General features: G+C 48.6%; 1 protein-coding gene across 2 annotated transcripts in view; it reads left to right on the forward strand.

Annotated features, from left to right (window-relative positions):
- Positions 1-19,657: 19,657 nt before the first annotated feature.
- Sirt2 (Sirtuin 2) overlaps positions 19,658-19,959 on the forward strand; it is a 299,336-nt gene continuing 299,034 nt past the window's right edge. Inside the window, exon 1 of one of the 2 annotated variants that reach the window (XM_055073194.2) lies at positions 19,658-19,827. In XM_055073194.2, coding sequence (XP_054929169.1) covers positions 19,815-19,827 — 13 coding nt within the window. In that variant the 5' untranslated portion in view covers positions 19,658-19,814. The remainder of the gene's footprint in view (positions 19,828-19,959) is intronic. The other variant, XM_055073193.2, reaches the window with a different exon arrangement.

Raw genomic sequence — 19,959 nt, forward strand, 5'->3', positions numbered from 1 at the left:
GCTTTGGCCTCGGTGAGCTCTGGCAGTACAGAATCTGCGTTGTGTGACCCGTGCTTTCTTGAGAACCCGGCGGTGGTGACAATTGAAATAATGAAGTGGCCTAGCGCCTTGGCAGCGAACCGCGATGTGGCGTCGCCGTGTCCGACTTTTCTTAACGGACATCGAGGGATGTGCTGCTCGCTGCAAGTCATGTAAATGCAACTGCGTCGACCGCCCACTGTTCAGCGCCGAATGTGTGTTTGGTGTGCTGTGCTTGAAACGAGTGGTGCAGAGGGGGTGGCGGAGTAGCAGAGTGGCTTAGGGGCTCCGTTTGCGCATTCACTGACACGTGCTCCCGTCTTGGTCTCATTAGCGGCTGTCGCGGGACTGTGGTGTGCTAGCTCCTTGCCTAGTATGAAGTGATATGAAAGCACAATTTTTATTAAGGGGACAAGATGTTGCCGAGATGGTTGCAGCACAGCTTTCCTTTTTTTCTTCCAGGCACCTTTTCTACTTGAAGCTTCCATTGCAGTGTTTCGAGCCTGTGTTTCGAGCCTGTGTGTTACACTACCCAGCACGTAGTGTATATAAAAATTGGACACTGATTGGGAACATCACCTAAGTTCATGCCTATCTATAGTAAAAAGCTGTAGCACGACCAGACAAAATAAAAGAAGGGGGTGGGCTGCAGCAATACTAAGTGTTAAATGGGGCTTTATCCTTTCCCTGAATTTTCTGTTTTTCTGCTTTTTATGGATCCTCCGCAGTAACCACGCGAGTGCCGAACTTGAGCTTATTGGTTTCAAGTCTCATGGTTGTTACTAACAGAACAGTGTGATAAACAAACAAGGGCTTCGAGGCATCCGTTCACCTTGCTTGCCTCATGGTGCTGCTTCATAAGCACCGTGAACATCCAGGCCAACTAGAAAGGGAGGTGTGTTACAATTGCTTCTGAACTGTATTGCCACCAAACCAACAGTTCTCTCAATGACAGCTTTTGGACAGTAGAATGCTTGCACCCAGCAAAATCGTAAGAAGGAAGCATTCAGGATGTGCAAAGTGGGCTTTTGAAGCTGGCAACATTACTGAAGGGGCTTTGCCCATCTGCCCGCTTTATGGATACACAAAGATGATTTCCTCTTTAAGAGGGATTGTTTCAGGGGTCGTTACATGGCAACAGTGTTGGGTGTTTAGTAGCTTGTCTTTGCCCACTGTTAATAACCTGTTCCTTCTCCAGTGCCCCTGTGAAGTGCCTACTTTTTGGACACAATGTGCTCTCCATGCATGCATGCATATTTAGCTTGTACAGACTTCTATTACCCCTTGCCTCAAGCTGGTCCTTGCTGGTGTCACCCAAGAAGGCATTGGGTCACCCAAGAAGGCATTGGGGAGTATGGCAATGTACACTTACAAAACACTGTTGATACCGGTGAAACCAAATTAATGGAGCTGCTGTTCTTTTTTTTGTCCACTCCATCCTTGTTAGTTACAATGAGCGATGTCCGAACAGAAGGCATATGTAGTTGGTCGTGCATAGCCTGCGCACTAAGACTTGTCGGCATGTTATGGCCTTAGCACAGTGTTTAGATGTAAAAACCTTCTGATGTGTTGATGACTTCCTTCTCTTTATCATACTTTGCCTGATGGAGCCAGCCAGTGGGTCAACCAGATGTTCAACAGGCTTCCCACTAGTTTTCCCAGAGTCTCCTCTACCGGGGTGCTGCTCATAGATATCTGTTTTCTTGACCTTGCACCGCACTTCAACCATGGCCACACCTGCTAAACCTATGGCATGCGATCAAAAAAGTGCTATAAATCATGTTCCTTCAAACTCTTGACATGTGCTACAAGGCCTTGAGGAACACCCTCATTTATTTACGCCCTCATCATACTGTACGAAGCTTCGCATAATAAGTGCGACAATTAACATCTGCTGGTTTTTCAGTGTTATTCCTGTCCAGCTTGCTGAAAGCTATCCCGAGTGTTTCAAAAGCAAACGACCGCTGCTGGACAAGAAGTGCTGAAAACAAGGGTCGCTATAACCACATATGTCACACGAAATGAAGAAGGCCACTGAGTATATAGGTGGTTTACTTCATATCCAACAAGCTTGGTTTTACCGTTGCTAGTGAGTAAACTCAACTTGCCCCGAATACATGGCCTGTGACAAATTATGTGCCAGATGCTGTGTCCCCTGCAAAGCTGAAGATGTGTATGAGATCCTGACACCCTGCAGCGGCTTCTACACTGGGCAAGCAGGCTACTATAAAAACGACTGCCTTTACTAATATGCTAATAACATGAAAACGGGCAGAAATTTGGCTATTAATTGGACCCAACTGCAGGTGCAAGCCACTCTTTCACCAGATGTGTGTTGTTCATAGAAACTGGAGCTATATAAATGCAGATAAAAACAATGATGTTTGAAAGTAGCAGAGTTGAACTATATTCTGCACAAACAGTGCTACCTGCAGTACTGGTACCTTATAGCCACAATTCATGGCTGCATCACCATGCAAAGGCACTATTCTTGAATTATTAGCTTCTATTATATTTATGGTGGCCATATATAGCAATTACATATCATCCACATTGTGTGCAATATGGTTAAATGTCAATTATGATAGCCATTCCTAATCTAAAATGCAACAAAAGAGCAAATATAGGCAACAAATTGCAATTCAAAGAGAGAACCAGTGCACAGGATAAGTGACACACTTCCTTTTATGGCAATTTTCTCATTGACACTTTTAATCTAACAACAATACTTGAGAAGCTGATTAATTAATTCGGACTAATTATGTATTTAGGTAGAACGAAAAAGAAGTAATGTGAGTATCTCCAAGTGTCGGCAAACAACATTACCTTGGTTCTGTCCAGCTGTGTGGCATTCGCATATATTTAAACTCTGTCCAAAGTTAGCTGGGACACCCTATATATCAGTGAAGGGTTCAATCACAGGATTCAGCAGTGAATTGCAATTTTACAATAATTGGAGAGTTAGAATTGCCCCACGCAAGGCAATACTGATATTGTCACGTGGTGGTGACGTTGAATGACACAGTAGCAATACTGTGAACGACAAAACAAACTTTTATTGGGCGAACCTGTGCCCACAAGACAGGCTACACTTATAGCACAACGATAGCGGCGAACACGCTCGGCGATCGTCGAAAATCTGATCAGCGGGTCAAGCGCGTCGGCTTTTATAGAGCAGTCATCGAATGTTCCAGACTAATCGTTGGGACCCGCGCGCCTTCCACAATGTTCTACACCATTCGCGTCACACGATGAAATCAGATAACACAACGTTCGGCGACAACAGACAGCCGGGTAGAAGCATCGATAACTTTCCAGAAACTTCGGATACATGCAGGCGCGTCCCGCGCTGTGCGATTAGATTTGTTAGGTGGCGAAACGTGGTCGCCCGATAAAGATAAGTACACGTGTCAATACCCCCCTCTTAAAAAGCATCGACCCGATGCTGCAAACAAACGAAGTTAAAAAGCACTCGTAGCAAAGAAAAGAACAAAAATGACGAAGTTCGTCAGCGTCCGTAAAAGGGTTTAAGGCGCACCACGTGGACCACTTCAGATCGTGCGCGGCGCCGCTGTGAATGCGAAATGCCGTCTGGCACGACCTCATAATCCAGAGCGCCAATACGTCGGATGACCTTGTAGGGTCCGAAATAGCGTCGGAGTAGCTTCTCACTGAGTCCTCGTCGGCGTATCGGAGTCCAGACCCAAACACGGTCGCCAGGCTGGTACTCGACGAAGCGTCGTCGGAGGTTGTAGTGCCGGCTGTCGGTCCTCTGCTGGCTCTTCATTCGCAGGCGGGCGAGCTGTCGGGCTTCTTCGGCGCGCTGGAGATAGCTAGCGACGTCAACATTCTCTTCGTCAGTTACGTGCGGCAGCATGGCGTCAAGCGTCGTCGTCGGGTTCCTGCCGTAGACCAGCTTGAACGGCGTGATCTGCGTTGTTTCTTGCACCACCGTGTTGTACGCAAAGGTTACGTACGGCAGGACCGCGTCCCACGTCTTGTGTTCGACGTCGACGTACATTGCTAGCATGTCGGCGAGGGTCTTGTTCAGGCGCTCCGTGAGACCATTCGTCTGCGGATGGTAGGCAGTTGTCCTCCTGTGGCTTGTCTGGCTGTACTGCAGAATGGCTTGGGTGAGCTCTGCTGTAAAAGCCGTTCCTCTGTCGGTGATGAGGACTTCTGGGGCACCATGTCGCAGCAGGATGTTTTCGACGAAAAATTTCGCCACTTCGGCTGCGCTGCCTTTTGGTAGAGCTTTAGTTTCAGCAAAGCGGGTGAGATAGTCCGTCGCCACGACGATCCACTTATTCCCGGATGTTGACATCGGAAACGGCCCCAACAAATCCATCCCAATCTGCTGGAATGGTCGGCGAGGAGGTTCGATCGGCTGTAGTAATCCAGCTGGCCTTGTCGGTGGTGTCTTGCGTCGTTGACAATCTCGGCATGTCTTGACGTAACGGGCAACGTCGGCGGTCAGACGCGGCCAGCAATACCTTTCCTGTATTCTCGACAGCGTACGGGAGAATCCGAGGTGCCCAGCGGTTGGATCGTCGTGTAGGGCGTGCAGTATCTCTGGACGCAGCGCTGACGGTACAACAAGAAGGTAGCTGGCGCGGACTGGTGAGAAGTTCTTCTTCACGAGCAGGTTGTTTTGTAGCGTGAACGACGACAACCCGCGCTTAAATGCCCTAGGGACAATGTCGGTGTTCCCTTCCAAATACTCCACGAGGCCTTTTAGCTCCGGGTCTGCTCGTTGCTGTTTAGTGAAGTCTTCCGCGCTTATTATCCCAAGGAAGGCGTCGTCGTCCTCGTCGTCTTGCGGCGGGGGATCGATGGGGGCACGCGATAAACAGTCGGCGTCGGAGTGTTTTCTTCCGGACTTGTATATTACCGTGACGTCATATTCTTGTAGTCTGAGGCTCCACCGCGCCAGCCGTCCTGAAGGGTCCTTTAAGTTAGCTAGCCAACACAATGCATGATGGTCACTGACGACTTTGAATGGCCTGCCATAGAGGTAAGGGCGGAATTTAGCTATAGCCCAAATGATGGCGAGGCATTCCTTTTCAGTCGTAGAATAGTTGCTTTCCGCATTTGACAGCGACCGGCTAGCATACGATATCACCCTTTCAAGTCCTTCTTTCCTCTGGACTAGGACGGCACCGAGGCCTAGGCTACTGGCGTCAGTGTGGATTTCGGTATCGGCGTCCTCGTCGAAGTGTGCAAGTACCGGCGGCGACTGCATGCGTCGTTTGAGTTCTTGAAATGCGCCGGCCTGCGGCGTTTCCCACTTGAACTCGACGTCACATTTAGTTAGCTTTGTCAGCGGCTCAGCGATGCGTGAAAAGTCCTTGACAAAGCGCCTATAGTAGGCACACATGCCAAGAAATCTGCGCACTGCCTTCTTGTCGGTTGGCTGCGGGAACTTTGCGATGGCAGCTGTCTTCTGTGGGTCGGGGCGTACTCCTGATTTGCTGATCACGTGGCCTAGGAACAAAAGCTCATCGTAAGCGAAACGGCACTTTTCCGGCTTCAGAGTGAGCCCTGATAACTTGATGGCTTCTAACACTGTCGAGAGCCGCCTAAGGTGATCGTCGAAATTTCCGGCGAAGACAACGACGTCATCCAGGTAAACAAGGCACGTCTGCCACTTCAGTCCGGCTAACACCGTGTCCATGACGCGCTGAAACGTTGCAGGCGCCGAGCACAGTCCGAATGGCATGACCTTGAACTCGTAGAGGCCGTCTGGCGTGATGAAGGCAGTCTTTTCGCGATCCCTCTCGTCGACTTCTATTTGCCAGTAGCCAGACTTGAGGTCCATCGACGAGAAGTATTTAGCGTTGCAGAGCCGATCCAATGCGTCGTCTATCCGTGGAAGGGGGTACACATCCTTCTTCGTGATCTTGTTCAGTCGACGATAATCGACGCAGAAGCGTAGGGTTCCGTCCTTTTTCTTTACCAGGACTACAGGAGAGGCCCATGGGCTTTTCGACGGCTGGATGATGTCGTCGCGCAGCATTTCGTCCACTTGTTGTCTTATAGCTTCGCGTTCTCGCGTCGAAACTCGGTAAGGGCTCTGGCGTAGTGGTCGAGCGCACTCTTCGGTTATTATGCGATGCTTTGCGACTGGTGTTTGTCGAATCCTCGATGACGTCGAAAAGCAGTCTTTGTATCGTCGAAGCAGACTTCTGAGCTGTTGCTGCTTAATCACAGTGAGACTTGGATTTATGTCGAAGTCTGGCTCGGGAACTACGGTCGTCGGGGTAGATGCAACAGAATCCGAGAGGACAAAGGCATCGCTGGTTTTCTGAATTTCCTCGATGTAAGCGATCGTCGTGCCCTTGTTGATGTGCTTGAACTCCTTGCTGAAGTTTGTCAGCAACACTTTCGTGTTTCCTCCGTGCAGTCGAGCGATCCCTCTTGCGACGCAAATTTCACGGTCGATCAGTAGATGTTGGTCGCCCTCGATGACGCCTTCTACGTCAGCGGGTGTTTCAGTGCCGACGGAAATAATAATGCTGGAGCGCGGCGGGATGCTCACTTGATCTTCGAGCACACTCAAGGCGTGGTGACTACGAGGGCTTTCCGGCGGCATCGCTTTATCTTCCGACAGCGTTATTGACTTCGACTTCAGGTCGATGATTGCGCCGTGTTGGTCCAGGAAGTCCATGCCGAGAATGACGTCTCGTGAACACTGTTGGAGGATAACGAAGGTGACAGGGTAAGTCCGGTCGTGAATGGTAATTCTTGCCGTGCACATTCCGGTCGGCGTAATCAGGTGTCCTCCAGCGGTCCGAATTTGAGGGCCTTCCCATGCAGTCTTAACCTTCTTCAACTGGACGGCGATGTGTCCACTCATGACTGAGTAATCGGCGCCTGTGTCGACTAAGGCGGTGACTGCGTGGCCGTCTAGAAGCACGTCGAGGTCGGTGGTTCTTTGTCTTGCGTTGCAGTTGGGTCTTGGCGTCGGATCACGGCTACGTCGTGTTGAACTGAAGCTGTTACGTCGCGTCGTTAAGTCGTCTTTCGGCGGTGTAGTCTTGGCTTCCTGACTTCCTCGGGACGGCGGTGTGTCGTTATTATGTCGTCGAGATGGTTTCTTCGGCGTCTCCGTCGGCGTCGGAGGATCTTCGTCAGTTCGACGAACAGCAACCGCACCTCCATCGGTTGCTGCTTTTAGTTTTCCGGATATGGGCTCGCTGACCGGCCCCGAGCTGGGCCAGTGTATGGTCGGCGCTGCGGCGACAGGTAGCGGCCTGGTGATGGTGAACGCGACGGTCGTCGAGAACTCCACTGAGTAGCCGCGAGGTAGTCAGCGATATCGCGAGGGCGTTCACCTTGCTGCGGGCGCGGAGCGTTGACGGCGAAACCTCGCAGTCCCATTTCCCGGTATGGACATCGTCGGTAGACGTGACCCGCTTCCCCGCAGTGGTAGCAGAGCGGGCGGTGGTCAGGAGCGCGCCAAACGTCGGTCTTCCTCGGGTAGCTCCGCTGGGCGACGGGTGGGCGCGCTGTCGGCTGCGGCGGCGCTGGTCGACGGAATTGCGGCGTTACAGGGCCCTGGCGCGGTCGCTGAGGAGGGCCTTGACGGCGTACGACGGCGGCGTAGGTCATCGCTTCTGGCTGGGGCTGTGGTAATTGAGGTTGCACCTCAGGAACCCCAAGCGATCGCTGAACCTCATCTTTCACGATGTCAGCGATCGAAGCTACTTGAGGCTGCGACGAAGGCAGGACCTTGCGCAGTTCTTCGCGCACAATGGCCCTGATGGTCTCTTGAAGGTCGTCCGAACCCAGTCCTTGGATGGCATACTGCGGCGTGTGCCCCTGGCGGTTATATTGCCGGGTGCGCATCTCCAGAGTTTTCTCGATCGTCGATGCCTCTGCAGAAAACTCAGCCACAGTCTTCGGTGGGTTACGAATAAGTCCGGCGAAAAGGTCTTGCTTGACGCCGCGCATCAGGAAGCGAACTTTTTTCTCCTCCGACATTTCCGGGTCGGCGTGCCGGAAAAGACGGGCCATCTCCTCCGTGAAGATCGCGATCGTCTCGTTTGGCAGCTGCACTCTGGTTTCTAGCAGAGCTTGGGCTCGCTCTTTTCGCACGACGCTTGTAAACGTGTGCAAGAAGCCGCTTCGGAAAAGATCCCACGTCGTTAAGGTGGCTTCCCGATTCTCGAACCATGTCCTGGCGGCGTCTTCCAATGCGAAATAGACATGCCGCAGCTTGTCGTCGCTGTCCCAACTGTTAAACTTAGCGACCCTCTCATACGTTTCGAGCCAGGTTTCCGGGTCCTCGAATGTTGATCCGCGGAACGTCGGAGGTTCCCTGGGCTGCTGCAGCACGATGGGGGACGCTGGGGCTGCCATTGGGGTTGCCTTGTCCACAATCTTCTTGGTCTTCTCAGGTAGAAGTCCGTGCTCCGGGGGAAGCTGTTGAAGACGGCGGCTTGCTCGATGCTCCGGGACTGCGTTGGTGTTCTCTTTGCGGTCCGGGCTTGGATCACGGCTTGTCGGGGGCGTCCGGTACATGAACGAAAAGCACCTCCACCAGATGTCACGTGGTGGTGACGTTGAATGACACAGTAGCAATACTGTGAACGACAAAACAAACTTTTATTGGGCGAACCTGTGCCCACAAGACAGGCTACACTTATAGCACAACGATAGCGGCGAACACGCTCGGCGATCGTCGAAAATCTGATCAGCGGGTCAAGCGCGTCGGCTTTTATAGAGCAGTCATCGAATGTTCCAGACTAATCGTTGGGACCCGCGCGCCTTCCACAATGTTCTACACCATTCGCGTCACACGATGAAATCAGATAACACAACGTTCGGCGACAACAGACAGCCGGGTAGAAGCATCGATAACTTTCCAGAAACTTCGGATACATGCAGGCGCGTCCCGCGCTGTGCGATTAGATTTGTTAGGTGGCGAAACGTGGTCGCCCGATAAAGATAAGTACACGTGTCAATATAATAAATTCGGCAGGGACACTTATGACTGCTTATGTGTGGGAATGCGAAAGCATTAGTCCTTTTGCTGAAATGCTTTTTTTTTGTCCACATTCCTTGTCTGTGCAAGCTCTCGGCCGCTTTTCTGTGCCTTGGTGAGACCAAATGAAAATGTGCCAAGCATCTTAGTGTCCTCATATGCCCACAAGGAGTTCATAATTCAATAGACCACTCAGAGACATTTAATTGTACATTAATGCTTTTTATTATACGCACTCACTTTATACACTCGTGACGTGGCGTCACCTCCTACCCATTGGCTGCACTGCCACAAGCACAACGACGCACGCACTAGCGCTGCGACGTGACGTGCACAAGGATGCACACACTGGGCACTCATTTAGCCCATCAGAACCGTGGAGCAACCGTGGCATTGGGGAAGTGTGCTTGTCTCGCACTCCGGAGGCCCGGGTATGATTCCCACCCACACCAAAATTTACCTAATATTCTTTTCAAGAAATGTCACATGTGTCATGCCACCAGCAGTGGGTAGCAATCTTTCAAGCTTGGGTGACAGAGGCAAAACTTAGCAAAATGCTACAATCACGCTGTAAAACGGCCTTGGACACAACAAAAAACGACATCATATTGTACAGAATGAAAGGGCAAGACTCCATCTAAGAACAGTCTATGGCACCACATACTTGACATGGTGTAAAAAATGTTGACATTCCCTACCCATAAAGAAAAAGCAACAAACACAGAAAACATGCAATGTGCAGAGTCTGAAACCAAGAATAAACAACCTGAAAAAGGCTTCGTTAAGGCTTTCAGCGATTAAAATTGTCAAACTGTCTCATCACTTCTTAATGAATCTGCACAGGTGAAAATGAAGGAAGGAAAGCCCAATAGCAGGGCTGCAGAAAATGTCACCGAATAAACATACTTTGCTTACCAACGATACCTGTGGTTTAGTTGTGGTCTGTGTATAAACTAATTGTGTATAAACTTTTCTTGTTTAGAATGGTTTAGCAGATAGGGAAAAAATGACCATAAGATCACCAGGTGTATGCATAGTCTACGCACGAAAAGCCACTGCTTTCTTACTTTTATTTTTTTTTCTCTCTACTACTATGCATGAGTATTTAAGTGCCTTAATAGCACTGCTAACATCCTACTGCAAAACACAAGATTGGGCAAGTTGTGGCATAAAGAAAATTGCAGTTTCACTCATAATGTGAAACAATGATGCAGTAGCTGGTGAAATATGCGCAGGAAGCTTACTTCATGCAGCATTTGTTAAACACTTGCCAATGCAAGTCTGTAATCTTAAAAGTAAAATAAGTAAGAGTCGTAATTATTTGTGGGAGTTGTGCCTCCCAGTGTTGAAGTGGAAAGACTCGGCTTTTCTTCCTCCTCTTTCATATCCAGACTTGGCCACTGCTCTACACCGAAACAACCCTTTAGCTTCTTACTGCTGAATTCGTTTTGGTGTTCTCAAATCTATATTTGGGCTACCCATTGCTAGGTCTCGCACTTAATCAAAGAATGAATCAATGAAATGAATCATTTCTCAAAGAGCATGTGCAGTCCAGCCAAAAGCAGGGGCAAGAATCCACATTGTGCTCCTGCATTGAAGGTGAATAACACATACCATAATGGCGAATGTGCTTTAGTAAGCTTCCCTGCAATATTAATTTGTAATGTACAAAGAATTGTCAATGAAGCTTACCACGAGCACAGATGCACTTGCAAATTATGTCAATTGAAAATAATGAGCACAGTGTCAACCTATGTGCCCTTTCCACTCTTAGTATGCTTTACTGCATGATACTTATTTACACCCCTGTATTGCAGTGAAGCAAGGTACAAAAGAAACGTTGCATAATTAGGCTTTTTACGATTATCTTTCTCGCAATACACTAATATTTCGCGGTGAAGCCTAAGCAATGTACTGCGGTGAAACACACTAAAAGTGAAAAGGGGCCACTGTCACCGGACATAATAAGAGTTCTTTAATTATACACTCGCGCACCCGCGGCCTCTCAGGTCGCCTAAGTGGACATACTATGCTGGCTGATAGCGGCCTCCTCCCACTTTTAGTATGCTTCACCGCGTAATTAAAATGTACTGCGGCGAAGAAGCCGTACATTTTTATTGAGTGAATAAACAAATGGTTTTTACAACAGTACAGCAATAAACGCGCACCATGCATCAGTCTACCACACGGAAGAGCGTCGCAACATACGGTAGCTGATTCACACAGACACGTGTTTATGTTTACGTTCGCACTCCTTGCGTAATAAGACTCCCAGAACTTCCACAATAGCAAGTAATTTACAACACACAAACGCAAAGAACACAGACATACGTCTCGTTTTCAACTCGGCCGTCATGCAAATGACATATAGCGCGGGAAAACGTGAACATGCTGTGTGTTAGCGTCGTAAACTTCATATTAGGCAAGGAGCTAGCACACCACAATCCCGCGACAGCCGCTAATGAGACCAAGACGGGAGCACATGTCTGTGAACACGCAAACGGAGCCCCTAAGCCACTCTGCTCCTTCGCCACCCCCTCTGCACGGCTGCATCAATCGTTTCAAGCACAGCACACCAAACACACATTCAGCGCTGAACAGTGGGTGGTCGACGCAGTTGCATTTACATGACTTGCAGCGAACAGCACATGCCTCGATGTCCGTTAAGCAAAGTCGGACACGGCGACGCCACATCGCGGTTCGCAGAACTTCGCTGCCGAGGCGCTAGGCCACTTCGATATTTCAATCGTCACCACCGCCGGTTCTCAAGAAAGCACGGGTCACACAACGCAGATTCTGTACTGCCAGAGCTCACCGAGGCCAAAGCCGCACTGCCGCACCGCCACTACTCACGGCTTTCCGCCAAGTTACACAGAACCTACAATCAACACACAAGCAACGCACGTACAATCACATGTGCAATGTTGAACAACGCGCGGTCCAGAGAACGATTATGCCGAGGACGAACACGCCACGGCGTCGTTCGGCGCCAGCATCGCGCCTTCTCAAAAATCCCTAAACGATGCTGTCCCTAGGCACCTAGGATTAGGTCACGTGAGGGATTTTTGTACGACAAATAGACGCACGCGATCCCAGGTGCCTAGGGACAGCATCGTTTAGGGATTTTTGAGAAAGCGCGATGCTGGCGCCGAGCGACGCCGTGGCGTGTTCGTGTGTTCGTCCTCGGCGTGATCGTTCTCTGGACCGCGCGTTGTTCAACATTGTTCATGTTATTGTACGTGCGTTGCTTGTGTGTTGGTTGTAGGTTCTGTGTTACTTGGCGGAAAGCCGTGAGTAGTGGCGGTGCGGCAGTGCGGCTTTGGCCTCGGTGAGCTCTGGCAGTACAGAATGTGCGTTGTGTGACCCGTGCTTTCTTGAGAACCCGGAGTGGTGACAATCGAAATATCGAAGTGGCCTAGCGCCTCGGCAGCGAAGTTCTGCGAACCGCGATGTGGCGTCGCCGTGTCCGACTTTGCGTAACGGACATCGAGGGATGTGCTGCTCGCTGCAAGTCATGTAAATGCAACTGCGTCGACCGCCCACTGTTCAGCGCTGCATGTGTGTTTGGTGTGCTGTGCTTGAAACGAGTGGTGCAGCCATGCAGCTGGTGTGGCGGAGGAGCAGAGTGGCTCCGTTTGCGCGTTCACAAACATGTGCTCCCGTTTTGGTCTCATTAGCGGCTGTCGCGGTATTGTGGTGTGCTAGCTCCTTGCCCAGTATGAAGTTTACGACGCTAACACACAGCATGTTCACGTTTTTCCGCGCTATATGTCATTTGCATGACGGCCGAGTCTGTGTTCACACATGTCTGTGTTCTTTGCGTTTGTGTGTTGTAAATTACTTTCTGTTGTGGAAGTTCTGGGAGTCTTATTACGCAAGGAGTGCGAACGTAAACATAAACACTTGTGTGTCTTAAATTTTGAATTACCCATAATACCCTTTACGACTGATAAGTGGGCTACACGTCCTGTGTGAATCAGCTACCGTATGTTGCGTTGCTATTTCGTGTGGTAGACTGATGCATGGTGCGCGTTTATTTCTGTACTGTCGTAAAAACCGTTTGTTTATTCACTCAATACAAATGTACGGCTTCTTCGCCGCAGTACACTTTAGTTACGCGGTGAAGCATACTAAAAGTGGGAGGGGGCCGCTATCAGCCAGCATAGTATGTCCACTTAGGCGACCTGAGAGGCGGCGGGTGCGCGAGTGTATAATTAAAGAACTCTCATTATGTCCAGTGACAGTGGCCCCTTTTCACTTTTAGTATGCATCACCGCATTACATTGCTTAGGCTTCACCGCGAAATATTAGTGTATTGCGAGAAAGATGATCTTAAAAATCCGAATTATGCAGCGTTTCTTTGGTAGCTTGCTGCACCGCAATACAGGGGTGTAAATAAGCATCGTGCAGTAAGGCATACTAAGAGTGGAAAGGGCACATAGGTTTATACTGTGCTCATTATTTTCAATTGTGACATAATTTGCAAGTGCATCTGTGCTTGTGGTAAGCTTCATTGACAATTCTTTGCACATTACAAATTCATATTGCAGGGAAGCTTACTAAAGCACATTCGCCAGTTTGTAACATTATTCACCTTCAATGCAGGAGCACAATGCGGATTATTGCCCCTGCTTTTGGCTAGACTGCACATGCTCTTTGAGAATTGATTCATTCTTCATAAGTGCACTGGTACTTTACTCTAAACTGGAGGGCTCAAGTTCATATGGAAGCACAATTTTTATTAAGGGGACAAGATGATGCCGAGATGGTTGCAGCACAGCTTTTTTTTTTCTTCCAGGCACCTTTTCTACTTGAAGCTTCCATTGCAGTGTTTGAGCCTCTTTGAACCAGCACATAGTATAAGATGTGGCACCACCAGACAAAATAAAAGGAGGGGGTAGGCTGCAGCAATACTAAGTGCTAAATGGTACATCCTTTCCCTTAAGTTTTCTTTTTTGTGCTTTTTATTATGGATCCTCCACAGTGACCACACGAGTGCCGAACTTGAGCTTGTTGGTTTCAAGTCTCATGGTTGTTACTAACAGAACAGTGTGATAAACGAACAAGGGCTTGGAGGCATCCGTTCACCTTGCTTGCCTCATGGTGCTGCTTTATAAGCACCGTGAGCATCCAGGCCAACTAGGAAGGGAGGTTTGTTGCAATCACATTTGAACTGTATTGCCACCAAACCAACAGTGCTCTCAATGACAGCTTTTGGACAGCAGAATGCTTGCACACAGCAAAGTCGTAAGGAAGCATTCAGGATGTGCAAAGTGGGCTTTTGAAGCTGGCAGCACTACTGAAGGGGCTTTGCCCATCTGCCCTCTTTATGGATACACAAAGATGATTTCCTCTTTAAGAGGGATTGTTTCAGAGGTCGTTACATGGCAACAGTGTTGGGTGTTTAGTAGCTTGTCTTTGCCCACTGTTAGTAATGTGTTCCTTCTCCAGTGCCCCTGTCAAGTGCCTACTTTTTGGACACAATGTGCTCTCCATGCATGCATGCATTTTTAGCTTATAAAGACGTCTATTACCCCTTGCCTCAAGCTGGTCCTTGCTGATGTCACCCAAGAAGGCATTGGGGAGTATGGCAATGTACACTTACAAAACACTGTTGATACCAGTAAAACCAAATTGATGGAGCGGCTGTTCTTTTTTTTGTCCACTCCATCCTGGTTAGTTACAATAAGCAATGTCCGAGCAGAAGGCATATGTAGTTGGTCGTGCATAGCCTGCGCACTAAGACTTGTTGGCATGTTATGACCTTAGCACAGTGTTTATATGTAAAAACCTTCTGATGTGTTGACTTCCTTCTCTTTATCATACTTTGCCTGATGGAGCCAGCAAGTGGTTCAACCAGATGATCAACAGGCTTCCCACTAGTTTTCACAGAGTCTCCTTTACCAAGGTGCTGCTCATAGATATCTGTTTTCTTGACCTTGCACTGCACTTCAACCATGGCCACACCTACTAAACCTATAGCATGCGATCAAAAAAGTGCTATACGTCATGTTGCTCCAAACTCGTGACATGCTACAAGGCCTTGAGGAACACCCTCATTTATTTACGCCCTCATTATACTGTACGAAGCTTCGCATGATAAGTGCAATGATTAACATTTGCTGGTTTTTCAGTGTTATTCCTGTCCAGTTTGCTGAAAGCTATGCCGAGTGTTTCAAATGCAAAAGACTGCTGCCAGACAAGTGCATAAAACAAGGGTCGCTATAACCACATATGTCACACAAAATGAAAGAAGGGCACTGAGTGTACAGGCGGTTTACTTCATATCCAACAAGCTTGGTTCTCCCTCTGCAAGTGGGTCAACTCAACTTGCCTCAAAGACATGGCCTGTGACAAGCTATGTGCCAGATGCTGTGTCCCCTGCAAAGCTGAAGATGTGTACAAGATCCTGACACCCTGCAGCAGCTTCTACACTGGGCAAACAGGTCACTATAAAAACGACTGCCTTTACTAACATGCTAATAACATGAAAACAGGCAGAAATTTGGCTATTCATTGGCCCCAACTGCAGGTGCAAGCTACTTTTCCACCACGTGCGTGTTGTTCACAAGAACTGGAGGTATGCACTGAGCTCACCCGCGAGGCGGCGACAGTGTTGCTGGGGCAGCCGCGCCATGTTGACGGTCGGGAGCATCGAAAAATGGCAGCGGTCTTACCCGCGCGAACATCTGATCGCCGTTCGCCTTGTTTTCTTATCCAGTCGCTGATATATAAGCAGGACGTTGCAGTGTCTCGTGCGCAATGCTGGTATTTGGACAGACTACGCTCCGGCGTGGCCGTGCGTCAATTGAGCTTCGATGTCGTGGTGAATTGTGCTATGTTCGGATGCAGCAGTCACTCAAGAAACTCAGTGATAGGAATATGTTCAGATTGGGTTGCAGGCGCAGTGTGCCGCCAGCACCTCGCCGTTTTCTTTTGCGAGAAGCCATGGTGCGAGTGACTTTTCATCGAATGACTGTAATCGACAAACCTGGGAGGGAAAAAAAAAAGGACTGTTTTGGCAAGGCCAGAATAATTGACGTAGCATAAAAATTACGAAGGCTGTGTAAAATCAGTGTTTGGTTCTCGGGGCGGCGGGGGTCTTTCTTTTTTTTTTTTCATTGAAGCAAATTTAACGCTATCCTTTGACGACGCAAGTGGGCAACGCGGAGTAAATTCCATAATGAAGGGGGCCATGTTACGCAAGGACTTTGACGTGCGGCTGCTGCACCCAGCCGCTCGCCAGATCATTGTGGTCTTCCATCGACTTGTAGGCTTTCAATTGCTCGCGGGTCGCGGAGCTCGTTGCATACGCAGTGTAATCCTTGATGTCTGCGACGTCCACGCGAGTAGGTAGTCCGACATCGCGCCGAAGCTGATGATCTTTGAGTTCGAGCTGGTCGACACAGTCGCACGAGTGCACTTCGTTTTCATAGCGCGATTTTTCTGGTTCACTCAACCCACGCACGTACGTGCTTAGGCCCATCGTTGACCTAAGGCGTACTACTCGATAGCCGTCAGAAAGGCACATTTAAAAGGTCGTTTGACGGTTCGTGCGTATCGGTGGGCGACTTGGCGACGCAGGCCTGATCACGTAGGCAGCGCGAACTTGCGACTGCAGTTGTGGCGGCCTCCGCGGATGCCGCTAGCGCTCCTAGCGGATGACGTCATGTGCATACCTCTTTATGCAGATAAGAACAATGATGTTTGAAAGTAGTAGAGCTGCACTATATTCTGCACAAGCAGTGCTACCTGCACCGCTGGTACCTTATAGCCACAATTTATGGCTGCACCACCATGCAAAGGCACTATTCTTGAATTAACTTCGATTTATTATATTTATGGCGGCCATATATTGCAAATGTCATGCCACCAGCAATCTTTCAAGCTTGGGTGACAGAGGCAAAACAGCAAAATGCTACAATCACACTCAAATGTAAAACAGCCTTGGACATAAACCTACATCATATTGTGCAGAATGAAAGGGCAAGACTCCATCTAAGAACAGTCTATGGCACCACATACTTGACATGGTGTAAAAAATGTTGACATGCCCTACCCATAAAGAAAAAGCAACAAACACAGAAAACACACCTTCAAATGCAATGTGCAGAGTCTGAAACCAAGAAAAAACAACCCGAAAAAGGTTTCTCTAAGTCTTTCAACGATTAAAATTGTCAAACTGTCTCATCACTTAATGAACCTGCACAGCTGAAAAGGACGGAAAGCCTAATAGCAGGGTCACAGAAAATGTCGCCAAATAAATGTACTTTGCTTACCAGGGGCACCTGTGGTTTAGTTGTGGTCTGTGTATAAATTAATTGTGTATAAACTTTTCTTGTTTAGAATAGTTTAGCGGATAGGGAAAAAATGACCACAAGAGCACCAGGTGTATGCATATTCTACGCACAAAAAGCCACTGCTTTTCTACATTATTTTTTTTCTCTCTACTACTATTCATGAGTATTTAAGTGCCTTAATAGCACTCCTAACATCCTACTGCAAAACACAAAATTGGGCAAGTTGTGGCATAAAGAAAATTGCAGTTTCACTCAATGTGAAACAATGATGCAGTAGCTGGTGAAATATGTGCAGGAAGTTTACTTCATGCAGTGTTTGTTGAAGTGAACACTTGCCTATGCAAGTCGGTAATCTCCTTAAAAAAGTCAAATAAGTAAGAGTCGTATTTATTTGTGGGAGTTGTGCCTCCCAGTGCTGAAGTGGAAAGACTCGTCTTCCTCCACTTTTATATCTGGACTTGGCCTCTGGTCTACACCAAAACAACCCTTTAGCTTCTTACTGCTGAATTCGTTTTGGTTTTCTCAAATCTATATTTGGGCTACCCATTGCTAGGTCTTTCGCTTAATCAAAGAATGAATCAATTCTCAAAGAGCATGTTAAAAATAAAAAAAAATTAAATTATGGGGTTTTACGTGCCAAAACCACTTTCTGATTATGAGGCATGCCGTAGTGGAGGACTCCGGAAATTTCGACCACCTGGGGTTCTTTAACGTGCACCTAAATCTAAGTACACGGGTGTTTTCGCATTTCGCCCCCATCGAAATGTGGCCGCCGTGGCCGGGATTCGATCCCGCGACCTCGTGCTCAGCAGCCTAACACCATAGCCACTGAGCAACCACGGCGGGTCAAAGAGCATGTGCAGTCCAGCCAAAAGCAGGGGCAAGAATCTGCACTGTGCTCCTGCATTGAAGGTGAATAATGTCACAAAATGGCGAATGTGCTTTAGTAAGCTTCCCTGCAATATGAATTTGTAATGTACCAAGAATTGTCAATGAAGCTTACCACGAGCACAGATGCACTTGCAAATTATGTTACAATTAAAAATAATGAGGCACAGTGTAAAACTATGTGCCCTTTCCACTCTTAGTATGCTTTACTGCACGATACTTCTTACACCCCTGTATTGCTGTGCAGCAAGCTACAAAAGAAACGTTGCATAATTCGGCTTTTTACGATCACCTTTCTCGCAACACAGCAATATTTCGCGGTGAAGCATACCAAAAGTGAAAAGGGGCCACTGTCACTGGACATAATAAGAGTACCTTAATTATACACTCGCGCACCCGCCGCCTCCCAGGTCGCCTAAGTGGACATACTATGGTGGCTGATAGCGGCCCCCTCCCACTTTTAGTATGCTTCACCGCGTAACTAAAAGGTATTGCGGCGAAGAAGCCGTACATTTGTATTGAGTGAATAAACATGGTTTTTACAACAGTACAGAAATAAACGCGCACCATGCATCAGTCTACCACACGGAAGAGCGTCGCAACATATGGTAGCTGATTCACACAGGCCGTGTAGCCCACTTATTAGTCGTAAAGGGTATTATGGGTAATTCAAAATTTCAGACACGCATATGTGTTTGTTTACGTTCGCACTCCTTGCGTGATAAGACTGCCAGAACTTCCACAATAGAAAGTAATTCACAACACACAAGCGCACAGAACGCGGACATATATTTCGTTTTCAACTCGGCCGTCATGCAAATGACACATCCGCGGAAAAACGTGAACATGCTGTGTGTTAGCATCGTAAACTTCATACTAGGCAAGGAGCTGCACCACTCGTTTCAAGCACAGCACACCAAACACACATGCAGCGCTGAACAGTGGGCGGTCGACGCAGTTGCATTTACATGACTTGCAGCGAGCAGCACATCCCTCGATGTCCGTTAAGCAAAGTCGGACACGGCGACGCCACATTGCGGTTCGCAGAACTTCGCTGCCGAGGCGCTAGGCCACTTCGACATTTCAGTTGTCACCACCGCCGGGTTCTCAAGGAAGCACGGGTCACACAACGCACATTCTGTACTGCCAGAGCTCACCGAGGCCAAAGCCGCACTGCCGCACCGCCACTACTCACGGATTTCTGCCAAGTAACACAAAACCTACAAACAACACACAAGCAATGCACGTACAATCACATGAGCAATGTTGAACAACGCGCGGTCCAGAGAACGATCACGCCGAGGACGAACACGCCTGGCGTCGCTCGGCGCCAGCATCGCGCCTTCTCAAATATCCCTAAACGATGCTGTCCCTAGGCACCTAGGATCAGGTCACGTGAGGGATTTTTGTACGACAAACAGACGCATGCCGTTCCAGTATAGTAGGTCGTGCACCGTGTTTTGTACGTTCGAAAACAGCTACTCTCGGGCTGCTCGACAGAGTTGTCCTAGCCCTGGAATGCCGAACGGAGTCAGGGGCGACAAATCGAAGAGGCCGAACCTGTATACCTTCTCAATCTCAGCTGCTGATCTTCTGCTTCAAAAGCGCGGTTGGCTGTCGACATGGAGAAAAAAGGTAGAGTGGCATTCCGCTGTGGAGGTTTTGTCAGCACTGCGCTGGACGATTTTCAAGCGCTGCAACAGCGGGGCGTGGTGACCGCGTAAAGTAAGATCTGCGTTGTTAATTCGCTTAATGCAAAAGGGAAGC

This window comes from Dermacentor andersoni, chromosome 7 (assembly GCF_023375885.2).
Source record: "Dermacentor andersoni chromosome 7, qqDerAnde1_hic_scaffold, whole genome shotgun sequence".
Taxonomy (NCBI): Eukaryota; Metazoa; Arthropoda; class Arachnida; order Ixodida; family Ixodidae; genus Dermacentor; species Dermacentor andersoni.